Source organism: Quercus lobata, chromosome 6 (genome assembly GCF_001633185.2).
Source record: "Quercus lobata isolate SW786 chromosome 6, ValleyOak3.0 Primary Assembly, whole genome shotgun sequence".
Taxonomy (NCBI): domain Eukaryota; kingdom Viridiplantae; phylum Streptophyta; class Magnoliopsida; order Fagales; family Fagaceae; genus Quercus; species Quercus lobata.
In genome coordinates this window covers 30,936,450-30,953,651 of record NC_044909.1, presented here as the reverse complement: position 1 = coordinate 30,953,651, position 17,202 = coordinate 30,936,450, and the positions used below count along the sequence as shown (strand labels likewise).

Sequence of the window (17,202 nt, the reverse complement as noted above, 5' to 3'; positions counted from 1 at the left end):
CTCTTACTCCAACGAGGTTAAGCCGAACCTATTTCTTTTTTAGTTTACCGGATTCCGCTATAGACCATAGCATCAACCAATGTGAAATTGGTCCTTTCCTAACTGCTTCCCAAACACTAAATGGTCTTCTCACAGATGTGAGTATGGTGAGAAAATGTTTTGGTAATGAACCTCTCAAGAATGTAACAATGGAGAGGGTGAGAATAAAGGAATTTGAAGAGTCTCTATGTGAAGATTGGGGATGAGTCAATCTTGTTTTTCTCTAGGGCTTCTTTCTCAAAATTCTCTCTGGAAACTCTTTACATTTCGTGGGTATAAGGGGTATATATACTAGGGTGAGAAAGGAATGCGAAGAGTCAGGTTTTTCAAAACAGAGCTGGTTGGCGGCTTGGCCTCGCGACTTGACTGAGCTACAAGTTCCAGCCATGAGGTAACTGAATGGCTAGTCTGTACTTTTTGTCCTGTAGTGCTCCAGCTGGCATGATGCTTCAACTTTTGGCATGCTTGGCACGTGTGTAACTTCTGGCGGCTTGCAAGCCGCGAGCCACCCGCGAGATCCAGTCGCGAGTCCCTGCTACTTTGCACAATCTTGAGTATTTCTTCACACACTACCCTTACATTATTCCCACCTAAATACAGGGTTACTAATTGCTAAAATACAAGCAAATTTGGTATGAAATAAAGCCAACAAGATGATTGATAAAATTCAACCTTACAAACCTCAAAAGCCATTTTACACAAAAAAAAAATCCAGTATACTGTATGAACCGTGGTCAAACCGCACAAGTTTAAGAACCGTGACCGAGTCTCACAATTCAAGCCAAAGCTTTAAAAAAAAAAAAAAAAAAAAAACGACTTTTCTCTTGTAAAACACTGTCTTTACCAATTTGTGCCATTTTTTTCTCTCTTGAACTCTTGTCTTTTTTTCACCATGCCTCACCCTCAACTCTGAAATTGCAATCCCAAAAAGGCCAAAACACACTAAATCCACATAAAATAAAATAGAAATGAAAGAACAAACATTTTCTTTACACTTTCTTCTTCTAAGTTTTCCTTCTTCTTCTTCTGATTTTGAGGCCTTGTTTGGTAGAATAGTTAAACAACATATTTTCAGTTTTTAAACAACATTACACATTTTTTTATCCACACGTATTTCAAAAAATTACAAACAATATTACTCAAAATCCTCTACTAAACAGGCCCTGAATTTTCCTTCTTCATATTGTTTGGAGCATTCTCATTAAGCCTCCTAAATGCTATTTTTTAGCATCTTAACCCCCAAAAACCAACTCCATCAAAACTCTTATATGCTATAAAATTTACAATCTTGTTACAGTGCACTCTCATTTTTGAGAGCGCATTGTAGCAGTATTGTATAATATTTTATTGATTTTAATTCTCTCTCTCCTCAGACTCTCATACTCTCCCTCAAACTCTCAGACTCTCCCTCTTGTTCTCTGGTTCTACCTCATAACCCAAACATCATCTCCCATCCCTTTTCATCACGCTGCCTCCGTTCTAATGAGCATTTGATCTCCGTTAAGCTTTAATGGTTTGTGGTCGGTGATTGTGGTCATGATTTGGTGGGTTTCATGGGTCTGATTTGGTGGGTATCAGTGGTGCTCGACAACGGTTTTAATGGGGTTGAGATTGAGGTTGTGGGTTTTGGCTGGGGTTGAGCTCGAGGTGGTGGGTTTTGTCTGGGGTTGAGAACAAGGTGGGTGAGTGGTGGTGGGTTTTAGTTGGGGTTGAGATCGGGGTGGGTGGGTGGTGGGTTTTGTGGTTGCGGCGATGGAGGTTTTGTGGTGGGTTTTCTGTTGTGGTTTGTGGTAGTGGTTTTGGTTCGGCGTGGGGTGTGGGTCGTGGGTCACCGATCTTGGGTTTGTGTGTGTGATGGGTTTTGGTTGCTACAATGGTGGTGTTGTGACTTGTCATGGTGGTGTTGTGACTTGTTGTGGTGGTGGCTGTGGTGGGTTGTGGTTGCTATAATGGTGGTTATGGCAAGTGAAGCAATGGTAGGGGTGATGGAGGAGGGGGTTGGCTGGTTGCTATAGTTTTGTGTAGTTGTTTTATTATTATTTGGGATAATTACACATAACCCACCTGTGGTTTGGGCGAAAATCACTTTGCCTACCCGTGGTTTGAAAAGTATCACTTAACCCACCTGAGGTGTGTTTCCGTCACTCTCCATAACCTACCTCGGTCTCTGCCGTTACAAAAACACCTTTTAACCCCAAAACAAAACATAACGCGAATCAAAACACCCAAAACTCAAACACTTTTCGAGAGAGAAACCCGAGGTGCGATCAGCTTGTTCTTCGTGATTTGGAGCGTTTGGAGAGGGAGAAAACACTTGTTTTGCATCATCGAAGCTAGGCAAGGTATGTGTGATTGTTGTTCATCTGCATTTGGGTCTGTTCTTGATTTAGGGTTTCAGATTTTGTTCAAGTGCGAACTTACTGTGTGAAAGTCTAAATTTGTACTTCCCAAGAATCGTGTTATGTTGATATGTCTTCATCAAGTGGTAATTTCTCGGGTTCATGTGGACATATATGCAATGAGCAGACTTGTGTTTTGAGAACAAGTTTGAGTTTGTACAATTTTGGGAGGAGGTTCTTAGGTTGTAGCTGTTACAAGGTTGGTCCTAAATGTCCTTTCTTTGTTTGGATTGATAACCCAACCTGTCCTTGTGGGAATGAAACTGCACCTTTGGCTCTAGGGAAGATGTCTAGGCGTCAGAATACTCTCCAACTTGCTAATGAGAGGGAAAGGATAGCTCTGGAAATGGCAGAAGAAGCTAGGCAAATGGCAGAAAAGGCTCTTGAAGAGGAAGCCAAAGCGAAGGAGAGGGAAAGAAAGGCTCGAGCTATTTGTGCAAAAGTTAAGGAAAAAGCCATGTTTGCTGAAGAGAAGCAAAGAATATAGAAGTTTGCATGAATTTTGTCATGGATATTTTTTGTTATTGTTATGTTGTTGTGTTTTGGCTCAATTGAGTTCTCTGGAGTGAAGAGACCTAGATTGTTGCCCTGAAGTAGTTAATTGGTAAGTAGAGATAGTTATGGCAATGGTGTTAATGAATTTGTATTGTAATAGCACTAGCCTACTGATGTAATGTTTTGATGTGTCAATGAATGAAGAATTGGTCAATTATTGAGTATTTTGTGCATATCATAACAACCATTCAATGGAAGAAATATTGGTCATGCCACTAGTCTGTGGGCATATAATGAAAGAAGTATTGGTCAATTATCAATGACTTGTGCATACCATAACAACCATTCCACAATAAAAACTTCCATACACTATATTGGAAAAATATACTTGGGCACAATCTGTAGTAGTAATAAATAAACTTCCATATAATTTGGTTGTGCATACCATAACAACCATTCCACAATAAAAACTTCCATACACTATATTGGAAAAATCTACTTGGACACAATCTGTAGTAGCAATAAATAAACTTTCATATAATCTAGTTTGGACAAATATTGTTCCATACAAACTGTAATACCACAACTTCCATATAACAACCTGGAGTGTATTGTACCTTAATTACAAAAAAGTACATTCCAAGGCCAGCTACATATATATATATATATATATATATATATATATATATACATCTATACACATACATATAATTGCTCAAAATAAGGTGATTGTTTTTTACACTAATTGATAATTACAAAAAGCCAACAGTGGTCTTCACAAAAAAACAAAAAGGCCCATATGTTCCCACTAGCTTTACTCCCGATGCTGGCATGCTTACCCACTAGCTTCATTCATTTCTTGCCTTTACTCTTTCCTCTTTCCACCCACTGAATTCATTTTTGGTAGCCTTTGTGCAGCAAGCTGGCCTATAGTCCTTACACCACTAGTGCTCCTATTTGCATGTGAGGGCTACAAAATAAAAAATAGATCTACTTGTTAAAAAATATCCCAGTCTACACAACCATCCAGGAAAGAGAAAGAGGTTACTCAACTAAGTTACCTGTGAAGAACTTGGTAAGGTATCCTAGGTCTCCCTAGGTGTGTGAAACTCTAGTTATGAGAAAGAGAACCATCTTGCTCTCCTGTGAGATGGCCTAGGTTGATTTCCTTGCTGTGTGGATGAAGGCTGAGTGGCAGACATCATGTTGTAGGTCTGCGTAGGCTGCTGGGATGGTGGCTGGGGTGCAGGCTGAGGTGCAAATCTAGGTGTAGGCACCCCTCTGCAACAAAACTCAGTTTTAATACAGTGTTTATTGTAAGTTTAAAAACAAGTTTTTTTTTTTTTTTGGCCATTTAAATCCTAATTACTTACAGTTTTTTCTCTTTGAAATCTCTGTCTCCTCTGCCATGGTGTCTCCCCAGTGATGCCAGCCTTGCACCCTCTTGAGTTATGCCCTTCCTTTTTGCATTTTTCATATCTTACAAGTCTGTTCAGCCTACTTGCTTTGTAAGGGTTCCTAGGCTCATCAAAAGCCCTCTTTCTTTGCTTGGGTGGTCTGCATGGTGGTTTGTATATGTGAGGTGCCAGGGGAGCAGGCTGTCCAGTCTCAGCCCATTCTGACTGGCCAGGCATGGGAGGAAGTACCTCCTTGTATATCTCCATGTAAGTTTCTTTGAAGTAGCATGGGTGGGTATAGTCTTCTGGTGTCTCAATGTTTGTATAAATGGTTGTTATGGCATGTTTGCAAGGAATGCCATTTAAATCCCAAGACCTACAGCTACATGTCTTCTTCACCAAATCAACTACATGCCTCTTATACTGATTGCCTACCTCATAAAAGAAACTGCCAGCTGGGGTAGCACTAAATGAGTTACTTTCAGCCTTTAATTTCTCCAATCTATCTTGTATGCTTGGACACAACTTTCCAGCATACTTCTGTATCCCTTCCCTTTTTGTGTAAAGCCTAGTCATAAGTCTAACCCTAATCCACTCAAACATTGCCAAGATAGGCTTCTCCCTAGACTTCAATATCATTGCATTAAAAGACTCACTCAAATTATTTACAAAACAATCTGTTAAGGATCTAGGAGTGGAGTGTGACCTTGTCCACTGTGCAGGTGCAATGTTTGCAAGATACTCATATGTCTTTTCATCCAAATCTCTTATGTACTGCATGCATCTCTCAAACTCCCTTACTGTTGTGGCAACAGCACACCTCCACAATGCATCCTTCAGCTCCAATCCCTTGTGATTAACTTTGAAATTGTTGTTAATGTGTTTTACACAGTATCTATGCTCCACAGTAGAAAATAGTGTCTCTATTGCAGGTATAAGCCCCTGCAAATAAGCAAACAAACAAACAAAAAAAGTTAGTTCAGCAAACAAAGTAAACTATTCAAGTGTAACTGAACAAAACAAAACTTGCATACCTTTTGCCTATTAGAAATGAAGACCAACTGAACCTCCTCTAGCCTCCCTATATCATCACCAAAAATTTCCAAAAACCATATCCAAGACTCCCTGGTTTCTTATTCCACAACAACCATGGCTACTGGAAAAATGTTGTCATTTGCATCCTTGGCAGTGGCAGATAAGATTTGCCGACCAAATCTATGCTTTATGTGACAACCATCTAAACCTATAAATGGCCTGCATCCACCTAAAAATCCTACATTCTGAGCATTGAACCTAACATACATCCTTTTAAATTTTAGCTGGGAAGTCTTATTAGCCATTTCTATCTGCAGTATAACCCTACTCCCCTTGTCTACAGTGTTTATCATTTGTGCATAGTCCCTAAGTACACCATATTGCAGTTGCTCATCTCCATTTATCAAATTCTTTGCCTTTCTCTTTGACCTATACACTTGGTTTACACTTAGATCAACAGATAAATTTTACATCGCATGGTTGTCTACACCACTCACCTCCTAATTTGGATTTTTGCTAAAATTCTCAATGAACCTCTTAGCAACATAAGCTGATGTTGCTTGGTTGTTTTTAAAAGACTTGGGGCAAGTACAGTCATTAGTCAATGTCTTAATTTGAAATGTTAGCTCTTCACTTATTTGAGATACATAACATCTCCACCCACACCCATTCTTGCAGTGAACTAATATCTTGGTTCTCTCATTAAGTTTAAATTTGATGTCAATAGGTTTTTTGATTGCATACTCCCTCAAAGCGGCTCTGAACACCTTTGCATTAGGGAACTTCATCTCCTTCTTTAGTACAACATTTCTCATGTCACTCTTAGCATTAAACTCTACTTGCTCAGGTACCTGCTCATCATCAGATCCATCCATGCTTACCAGGTCTTCCTCAAACGCTGGCTCAGCCCACTCAGGGTCTGCATGGAATGCATTACTTGATTTTGGGGCTGTATTGGGAGCAGAACCTTGTGGAGCTGAGTTTTGAGCAGTAAATATATCATCACCAAAGTCATCCCCCTCTAAGCCTTCATTTAGCCAATCATCATCATCATCATCTCCTTCAACATTCTGTTCTTCATCTCTTGCATCAATCTCAACATCCTCAACATCTTCTTCATCATCATTCTCATCATCTTCATTATAATCACTATCCAAATCTATTTCAACACTTACTGCATCACCACATACATCACCACCTACACCATCTGCCACTCCCCCTCCATCAGGATACTCAACTGCCAGTGGCTCCGCATCTATGTTAGTATAAATTATGATTTTTTCAACAGGCCATGCCCTATGAAGGGTAGTCATGTTTAGGACATCTGCATTTGTTTCTATGTCTCTTAAATCATGTTGTAGATCACCTTCAGGAAGTAAATACTTATATCTACTGTGTTCTTTAGGAGCACCAACTAGATGGCATAAATCCCGAATTTCAAAGTAACTCAACTTGTCAGGGTCAATCTCGGTCAGTAAACGTACAGACCCACCCACATATTGTATGGTTGGCTCCTCCACAAAACGTCCCCCAACATGAATTTCAATGTCAAATGTGAAGTCAACCATCTGCAATTAAAATAAGTAGTTTGTTTACACATTGACATGCAGAAAATGACAAGAAGCCAAAAGAGACAACAACACACGGACAAAGGACCACATAAAGCACGTGCAAAACCAGATTCCCAACAAATTCATAGGGACCACACTACCCATAGTGTCACGCCCCGAACCCAACTATAAAGATAGGCACGTGACAACCGCCACACGCTTATAAAGTAAGCCCTTTACAAGTGTGCAAGGCTCTCTTAGTAACTAAAATTTATCCTCAAAATTAAATAAATTAAATAAATCCAAAATACCTCAACAATTTCATTATGAATAGATCTCCAATATTTAATAGGAACAAAATCCAAACCTTATGTACATAATGCCAATTGGCCAATAAATATAAAACTATTCGAAGACCATTCAATCCCAAAATCACTAAACTTCTTTTTCCCGCTCACTTCACAACATCAAAACTCCTAAAACTTATTATTCTTCATAATCTGAAATTGGAGGGAAAAAAAAAGGGGTGAGTTGACAACTCAATAAGTAACCAAAATCCTCATAAGTTCTATCAAGCTATAAATCTGTAAAGTAATAAGATGTAATAAAAGTTTTCAAAAGTTATAATATACTATGACTTTCCAAGAATAACTAAGAAGTTTCATAGTCTTAAAATAATAAGTTGCAAATAGATAACATAATTTAACCTTACAATATATATCATAGATGGTTTAGAAATTAGTCAATTTTCCATATATCAGAAGCTATAGCTTACAATAGTTTCCAAAGATACATAAGTAGTTTAAGTGACTCAAATAGTTAAATACTCAAACGTAATTTATATTCTTAAAAATCTTATGACTATGGTCACGCTATATCCCTGTAACCGGGCATCAGTGTACCAATGAATAACCCCCACTGGCTGGGTATCAAAGTACCAATGAATAACCCCCATTGGTTTGAGTATCAAAATAAAGTACCAATGAATAACCCCCATTGGCTGGGTATCAGAGTACCAATGAATAACCCCCATTGGTTTGAGTATCAGAATACCAACGAATAACCCCCATTGGTTTGGGTATCAGAGTACCAACGAATAATCCCCATTGGTTTGGGTATCAGAATACCAACGAATAACCCCCATTGGTTTGGGTATCAGAGTCTCGAATAACCCCCATTGGCTGGGTATCAGAGTACCAATGAATAACCCCCCATTGGTTTGGGTATTAAAATCAATTCATAGTCAAATTGTCCATAATCATATGTATAAAATCATAGCTTCTAACAAAAATATATCTTATTTAAATACGTATATATAATCATATATTCAATAATCAAATATATTTGTGATATTTCTATATTCTTATTTTAAATCAATATAGCTAACAAATATCAATTAAATAAAATAAATCTTATATTCACTGCTCATAGGTATTTGTGAAAATTCTTCATTCGTTACTTTGAATCAGTATAGCTTAAAACAATTAAATAAAATACATCATATATTCAGTAATCAAATCTATTTGTGATAATTCTTTACTTGAAATCAGTAATACAATAGAAATAAAATTGTAATGACTGTATACAAATTTCAGGAGTTAAAATACGTAAAATAAAACCAATTAGGATAAGGTTACTTACCTCCAAAAGCCATACCAAAAGAAACTTCACCCTAACACTTCTTCTAAAAATCCTTAGATATCATCACTTGAAACAATTTTTGCAGGTATCATTTACTCAATAATCAAATAATTTAAGAATGACTTATAACAGTATCTGGCCAACAGAACGACAGCTAGAAATATCTAATAATTTCTTTTTATTATCTCAAAGTAAAAGTCCTTGTATGTATCCTCTACTGCCTCTAAGAAAACCTAAGATAAATATTGTCATATAGGGTCAAAAGCATGGCCTAGCCCATGTTCCATGATCACTTGCTGACTTCACCATACGCCTCAGTTACCAAACCAATGAACTAATAATAATAATAATATAATATTAATAATAATAATAACAATAATATTAGAAGGAAGCTAGCGTTGCTATGACAAGGGGATTATTCTATGGAGTTATATATATATATATATATATATATATGCTACTGCCGCCTCTAGGTTTTTTTTTTTCAAACTCCATCAATCCGGTACTATTCCTTTAAGAAAATTATGCAGAACAGACCCATGCAGCCATGTCTAAAGAAAGTCACACTGTTGGCCGAAATACTCACATTAAAAAAAAATACTTTAATTCTAAATAATACTTAGATTTGACAAGAAAGCGATTTTTAAGCTCTTACCTCAAAGGCATAGTCAATCATTCTCTACTTCAGTCTTCTAGGTAGTCTCCTCTCTCAAAATATCTCTCCATATACATTGACTTAATAAACTTATATTTATAGCTAGGGTTTCAACCTTATTTTCTAAAAAACCCCTTAGCAATGTTAATTATAACAATTGACCCCATAAACAAATTTACTTAAATACCCTTCCTTTTAAATCCTTTTTTTTTTTTTTTCCGGGTATTACACATAGTTTACAAACAAGTGCAATCATTGACAAATAAACTTGATTCTTTCAGGTATATGCATTATGTAAACAACCATAGCAGTACATTAGCTACATCCTAAGCGATTCTACATATAAATAACAAAATGCACATTTAACATCCAAAAAAAATTTTAATGTGCAGAGGAACAGCAAAACCTAACTACGTGGGTGGGACACGATAAAAAAATGACATCAAGAACCCAAATGCAAATGAACAGCAGTCACACATACCTTGCCTAGCTTCGATGATGCAAAACAAGTGTTTTCTCCCTCTTAAGACGCTCCAAACCATGAAGAACAAGCTGATCGCACCTCGGGTCTCTCTCTCAAAAAGTGTTTGAGTTTTGGATGTTTTGATTCGCGTTATGTTCTGTTTTGGAGTTAAAATGTGTTTTTGTAATGGCAGAGACCGAGGTGGGTTACGGAGAGTGACGAAAACACACCACAGGTGGGTTAAGTGATACTTTTCAAACCACGGGTAAGTAAAGTGATTTTCGCCCAAACCATAGGTAGGTTACGTGTAATTATCCCTTATTTTTTTAATGAGTAGTTTATATTATTTAAATGAAATGGTAAAAAATATAAAATTTTTGATATTGAGTGTATTATAAAATGAGTTGTCAAAAAATAAAATTTTGAGTTTTGAAATGGTATATACTAAAAATTTTACACCCCTTTGATGGAAATACTATTAGTACCCAAAACTACTAAAATAGGACAAGTTTCAAGCCTTTTAAATTTTCAATGAGTTGTCTTGTCTAACACTGTGGCACGTACATTGGTAGACACTACATCCTTTTCCCATGTGAAAAGTTGGACATGTGGCCATGTCTCCACCCTTCAATGATTTGTAATTAAATTTTTTTTTTTCATGTGATTACTTTATTTATTGGTATTAACGTGACTTTGAATGATGTGATTCAGTTTTCTTTTATTATTATTTTTTATTATTTATTGGTAGTAACGCTGGTGCCATACAAAATTTCATATATTTTTTCAAAACTTGTCTCGTATGAAGAGTTATGAGTGGTGAAAATGTGAACCCTATAAACCCACAATTTTTTCTTCGTCACACATAATTCGCTACGTAATAAAACAAGTTGTAACAGAAATTGTGAAACTTTTTGTTGCATTAACATTACTTCCTAATATTGCAAACCCACCTATTGGTATATTAAATTCATTTATTGCTTTTATATTATGATTTTTTTGAGAAAATTATATTATGTATTTAAGATTGGCATTTTTTATTAAATAAATGCTTACAATATTGTAAATATTTGTTTAGCCTATAATAATATAAATCTTACATTGATAATAGTATAATATAAACTACTAGTTTATTAATAATATTATTGTTATTATTAACGATTGTTAATATTATCTTGTTTTTTGAAACATTATAATGAAAGTTGTGATGTAAAAAATACATTTGAAAGATGGTTTTTATATTTATTTTGATTATTTTAGTCTATTTTTATTACTATAATATATTTACTTATATTTTAAATTATTATTAAATTAATTATGACGTCATCACGATTAAACCTCAATCTGACTTTAGTTTGATCTCAAAAACCTTAAACCTTTTCATTTTACAGTTCATTGAACGGTACAGGTTTCAAAACCATTCATTCAACCAGAGAGATAGAGAATCGGTGGAGAACAAAGATGAAAGACCCATGGAGATCCTTCACATTGGTCAAAGCCTCATCGTCGATTTTCTCTGCCTCCATAGCCACTTGTCCTCCTCTCCACCACTATACGGCCCAAATGGCTCTCTCTCTCTCTCTCTCTCATTTCAGTAGGCTTATGAAAAAGAACATTTTCATGATTCGAATATTTTGATTGTGTGTTTTGTTTTGATTGTGATATTTTGTATTTTTCAACCATTGAGATAAAGAAGCATTAGAGAGAGAGAGAGATGAACAAAGAAGAAAGGAGGAAAGAGAAAGAATTTTTTTTAAAAATAAAATAATGATTTAGAGTTGCTACAGTGTTCTCTAGATCAAGGGAACTATTGTAGCAGCTTCAAGAAAAAAATTTTCTTTTAAAAATCTGTTGGAGCTGATTTTTTGAATTTGTTTTCCAAAAAATGACTTTAGCTAATCTATTGGAGATGCTCTATAAATATATCTATATATATATATATATATATATATATTTATATTGTTTATTTGACACATTAAAATGCTACTTTATTTATTTTAATACACCACTTTATAATACAATATCACATATTCTATTCTTTTTCCATTTTATTTAAATACTCTTAATTATTTTATTCTTTTTTTATTTTTTTTATGCTTTCTTTTTTTTTTGTTCCCAAAGTTCAGTAAAGAGATAGAGGAGAGAAAATGTTTCAATAATTATTAATTAATTTCAAGTTGCCAATAGTTCTGAAGAGAGAGAAAATTTTGAATTAAAAAACCAAATATTTATGGTCAAAATGGGTATTTAGCCCTAATTTGAAAATTATGTAGCAAAATATCACTGTTTTTTAATTATTTAGCAAAATACCATTATTTTTGGAACATGATTTTAACAAAATCAAGTTAGAGGTGGATATTGAGTTTCACACATAATTCGATTTTGTTAAAATCGAGTTTCAATTCAGGAGCATTTTACTAAATAGTTTCAAAAGAATGACATTGTGCTACATAGTTTTTAAATGGGTTTGGCTTACCTCTAGTACTTTTTTAACTAAAAGTGTCATTTTGTTTTAAATACACAATTGCAAGTGGAAGTGGGTTTTAATTTCCACCTTTTATTTAGTTAGTGGGTAATGTGACAGTTTCTCATTAAAACAAAAGGAGATTCTAGTTAAAAAAGTATTAGAGGTAAGTCAAACCCTTTTCAAATTATGGGTAAAAACTCATTCCTATTATTAAAGCATTGGCATTAGGAGATTTTTGGCATTTGGCATACCAAACGTGAAAAAGCCTCTCATGTTAAAGTCTGTTTAGAATCCGCTTATTTTGCTAAAATTGGAAACTTTTTGCGGAAAGTACGATAAATAAAGGTAAATATTAGTTGAAATAGTACAGTGGGATTCATGAATAGTATCAAAAAGTGCAGTGAGACCCATAAATAGTAGCAAAAGTAAGTTAAATAGTAAAATAAATTGGCAAAAAATAAGTTAGCCAAATTTGAAACGGTACAGTTCCAAATTCTAACATATGAACAATACGGTTCCAAAAAATAAATGCTAACATATGAACAGTACCATTCCAAATTTGGAATGGTACGGTTCCAAATTCTAAAAAAATAAAAATACTTTTTAATTCAGTTTCTCTCTCCTCTCTTTGATTATCTATCCTTTCTTGCCTATTTCTCTGTCAGTAACTCTCCTCTCTTTTCTTCCTTATATGGTCTCTCTTCTTCTTCACTTCCTTACGGTCTCTCTTATTCCTCACTCTCATCGCCTCTCTTATGCATCTTTCTCTATCCTCGCTAATCAGCCGTCTCAGTGGAGATCAGCCCTCACCGTTAAGATTGGCCTCACCTTTGAGATTGACTGGTGGAGATCGCATGTGATAGAGTTTGGTTGGTTTTTTATTTTTGTATAGAGTTTGGCTGGTTTTTTTCTGGTTTGGATTGCATGTGATTGTGGCTGATAGAGTTGGCTTTCGTGGTGGTGGGTTGTGGGTTTGAGGTGGTGTTGGTATTATGTCTATTTTGTTTTTGTTTTTGTTTTTGTTTTTGTTTTTGTTGTTTTTTTTTTTTTTTTTTTTTTTTTTTTTTTTTAATTCCGATGGTAGTGGGTTTCAAACCAAGTGATTGTGATGTTTTTTTTTCTTTCTTTAATGAGAATTGTGATTTGTTTTGGATTGTGATTTGGGGTGGTGGGTTTAAGGTGTTGATGGTGTTGGTGTTCTGTTTATTTATTTAATTATTATTTATATTTTGGTGGTGGTGAGTTTAGACTTTAGAGTGTGAATGAACGAAGAGAAGAGAGGGGTTAATATTAGAGAGAGTGAAAAATAGACGAGGAAGACAGACAAAGGGAGAAAAACGAATAAATAAATAGAACGTGAATATATTATTTTTGCTATTATTTATGGGTCTCATTTTTTGATATTATTTATAGGTCAGTTATACTGTTTCAACTAACTTTTACCTTTATCTACAGTACTTTCAGCAATAAGTTTTCAATTTCAGTAAAATAAGTGATATCCAAACAGACCTTAAATATAAAAGTAGCATTTTTAATATGTTAAAATGACATATTTTTAGAACATTTGATGTTAATGCTTAGAATCTCACCGTAGCCAATATCAAATTTATTTAGCATTTAACACATCTCATAAAAGTGTTTTTCTAATGTTTGGCGTGATATATGTTAAAAATTAGGCCATGTTTGGTAGGTGTGTTTTAACACATAATTTTACATTTTAAACAACATTACACACATTTTCATACACTTTTTTCATCCACATGTATATCAAAAATACTCAAACAACATTACTCAAACTCCTCTACCAAACAGGCTTAGCATTTAGCACACTGATGCTGGTGCTCTAAGTCTATTCAGCATACTGAAAGTTGGATCCAAATTTCTAGAGTCAAGGTTGAGTGTTTTGTTGTAATCTATGGTATCTATCTCTTTTTAAGTGCAATCTCACATGAGTTAGTTAAATAAGTATTTATTTATTTATTTGCTTTAATTTCTATCTAATGCTTTGGGATCTAATATATTCATTTTTAAGAGCATCCACAGCAGTGGAGCTAAAAATTTAACTTTTTAACTCCACCAAAAGTTACTTTATCTATTTTACCTACATACATGCTGCAACAGTTGATTTATTTTAGTTTTTAACATAATAAAATAATATATCCACTACAATAAATAACAATTACAACCACCTACAACCGCCACTGCCACCGCCGCCGCCACTGCCACCCACTCTTTTACCGCCACTGCTGTCGTTGCCGCCACCGGCTATTCCGCCGCCACCGACTATTCCACCGCCACCGCCGTTACCACATGATAGCAAATAATCGTCTAGTGTTAACAAGTGATTTTTTTAACCCCAAATTATACTTATACACTTTTTTTTTTTACTAAAACAATTTCTCAATTATCATGATAGCCTATTATCGTCTCAATTATCCGGAAGTAATCTTGGAACAATGTGAACTATGAAATGGAGGAATTTTATAAGAAAACATATAAAATAGAACACATATATAGCAGAAACAATGTAGTCCATAGATTTACTCACATACATAACTCAAACCAAATTACAATAAAACTCACACACTTGCACAAGTTCCTATAACTCATGCTTCTCAACATACAAAAAAGAAAGTTCCTACAACTCACCTTGCAATTGCCATAAATGTTCAATAAGGTCCGGCTAGAGTTGAAAATGAATTTCTCGGTCTCTAATGCGTCCATGCCTCTTAATGTATGACAAAAATTCATCACTTTGTTCATGTTAAACTTGCAGAGGAGGATTATCCACTCCATCATTTTGTTCATAATCCAAGTCTACCACTTCATTATCATCCCGCTCATCTTCCCACTCATCTTCAACAATCATGTTGTGGAGAATTATGCACGCTTTTATGATCTTTTGGAATGTTTCAAGATGGAAAAATTGTGCAGGTCCATGGACAGTTGCGAAACGTGCTTGAAGCACTCCAAATGCACGCTCAACATCCTTCTTACACGCCTCTTGGGCTGCTGCAAATAATTTATACCTCTGTCCTTGTGGAGCTGGGATTATTTTTACAAATGTTGCCCACTTTAGATATATGCCATCAGCAAGGTAATATCTCATTGTGTAGTCATGACTATTGATTAAGTAATGTACTGTAGGAGCACGTCCTTCAGCAAGTTCATTAAATACATGAGATCGTTCTAACACATTAATGTCATTATTTGACTCAGGTAACCCCAAAAATGCATGTCATATCCAAAGATCATATGATGCTACTGCCTCCAAAATAATAGTAAGCTCATGAATATGACCACAATATTGACCTTTCCATGCAGATGGACAATTTTTCCACTTCCAATGCATGCAATCAATTGAACCTAACATATCTGGAAAACCTCGGTGTTCGCCGTGAGATAACAGTCTAGCAATGTCTTCATTGTTTAGCTTTCTCAAGTATTCCTCAGAGAAAACATCAATTACTGCAGTAACAAATTTTTTCAAACTTTCTAATGCAATAGTTTCTTCAATCTGCACATATTTATCTATCAAATCACCTGATACTCCATACGTAAGCATTCTAAGTGCAGCAATTATCTTTTGTAATGAAGATAAACCAAGTTTTTTGACACTATTCACTACAAGAAAAACGGCTATTGCGGCGGTCCAGAACCGCCGCTAAAGCCCCAAAAACCACCGCTAAAGGTACATTCGACCTATAGCGGTGGGTGCTATTGCAGCGGGCCGTCCCGTCGGTGCTGCAGTGCCATTATAGGTAGATTGTGGCGGTCGCAAAAAGCACCGCTATAGATGTACCTTTTAGCGGCGGGTGAAGGTTTATTGCGGCGGGCATAAAACTGCCACAATACGTCTTTAGAATTTGTGGGATTGACTTTTAGCGGTGGGCAAAGAGCGCCACTATAGACAATCGATCAAAACAGCTATATGTACTTTTAGCGACGAGTGCATGCTCGCCGCTATATGTTTCAACCTTTAGCGGCAGGCGATAAGCGCCGCTATAGGTATTTATTTAAAACGTAAAATGTGAACCTTTAGCGGCGGTCTTTGACCGCCGCTATAGGTTTTTTTTTTTTTTTCAATGGGTTTTAAAACTGCTGTTTGCTAGTAAATAAATGGTTCACAAACCTATTACAAAGGACCTGTAATAGTTTTAGCTCTACTAACACAATACCACAAATGTAATTAATTAAAACCACAAATGTCTTGAAACTAATGTAATATTAACATAGAAATATATTATCAAATACATAACATTGTCTATAACCACCATCTTAAAATTAACAAAAAAAAGATGTGTTCATTTGAATAAAACAATCGCTGAAATTAATCTAATACTATAATCAAAATTCTAAAGTGTGAAATAAAATTCTAAAATGTTCTCAAAACAACATATCTTATATTGTTTTTAAAGATTATGAAATAAAATTCATTTTAACAAAAGGGAAATCCCTTGTGTAATCTGTAGCATATCCATGTCAAACTTGTAAGTTTACCCTCAACCTTTAGTCACGTAGAAAGCATCCTTAAATAACAAGGTGCTTTGAGTTCCATATAATTCAAGCATAAGTTGGCCAACAATTTTTCTTTTCTTTTTTTTATACAAAAATTTTATTAAAAAAAACAAAACTAAGTACAACGGTGGTGTACTCAGGGAGAAAGGCCAACAATTATGATGAAAGACAGAAGCCAAGACAGGTCTACATAATCTTACCTTGATATCTAATTATGAAATTAAATGCAAAATATCACAGAAGACAGTAATAATCTAAAACTTTTGAAATGTCCTTAAGCACTTAGGCAACACACAACTGTGATTTAAAAATTTTGATACATAAAAACTGTTAATTTCTTTTACGCAAAAGAAAACAAATTGCAAAGCAGACAAACTTGCCAATACTATTTTCCAACTAGTATAGTGTAAATATATAAAGTCCTAAGATATTCATCTTGAAAGACATATAGTCCCACATTACTAATCAAGCAAAGAAAAAATTTTAGGACTAAGTAATAGCTAAGGTTTCTGCACCAAGTCATGGTTATAAGTAACTTAAACAAAG

At 35.0% G+C, this 17,202-nt stretch overlaps 1 protein-coding gene across 1 annotated transcript; it reads right to left on the bottom strand.

Moving 5' to 3' along the window:
• Positions 1-14,902: 14,902 nt before the first annotated feature.
• LOC115950115 lies at positions 14,903-15,703 on the bottom strand. The gene is made up of 2 exons (XM_031067363.1): positions 15,451-15,703; positions 14,903-15,327 (listed from the first exon to the last, which is right to left on the bottom strand). The coding sequence occupies exons 1-2, from the start codon at positions 15,701-15,703 to the stop codon at positions 14,903-14,905; spliced, it is 678 nt and encodes a 225-aa protein (XP_030923223.1).
• Between the last annotated feature and the right edge of the window lie 1,499 nt (positions 15,704-17,202).

What these genes read in the sequence shown, in the direction of transcription:
- LOC115950115 (XM_031067363.1), bottom strand. Translation starts at nt 15,703, where the DNA reads ATGCTTACGTATGGAGTATCAGGTGATTTGATAGATAAATATGTGCAG. An exon ending in TTGTCCATCTGCATGGAAAG is followed by an intron (nt 15,328 to 15,450) that starts GTCAATATTGTG and finishes TTAATGTGTTAG; the next exon opens with AACGATCTCATGTATTTAAT.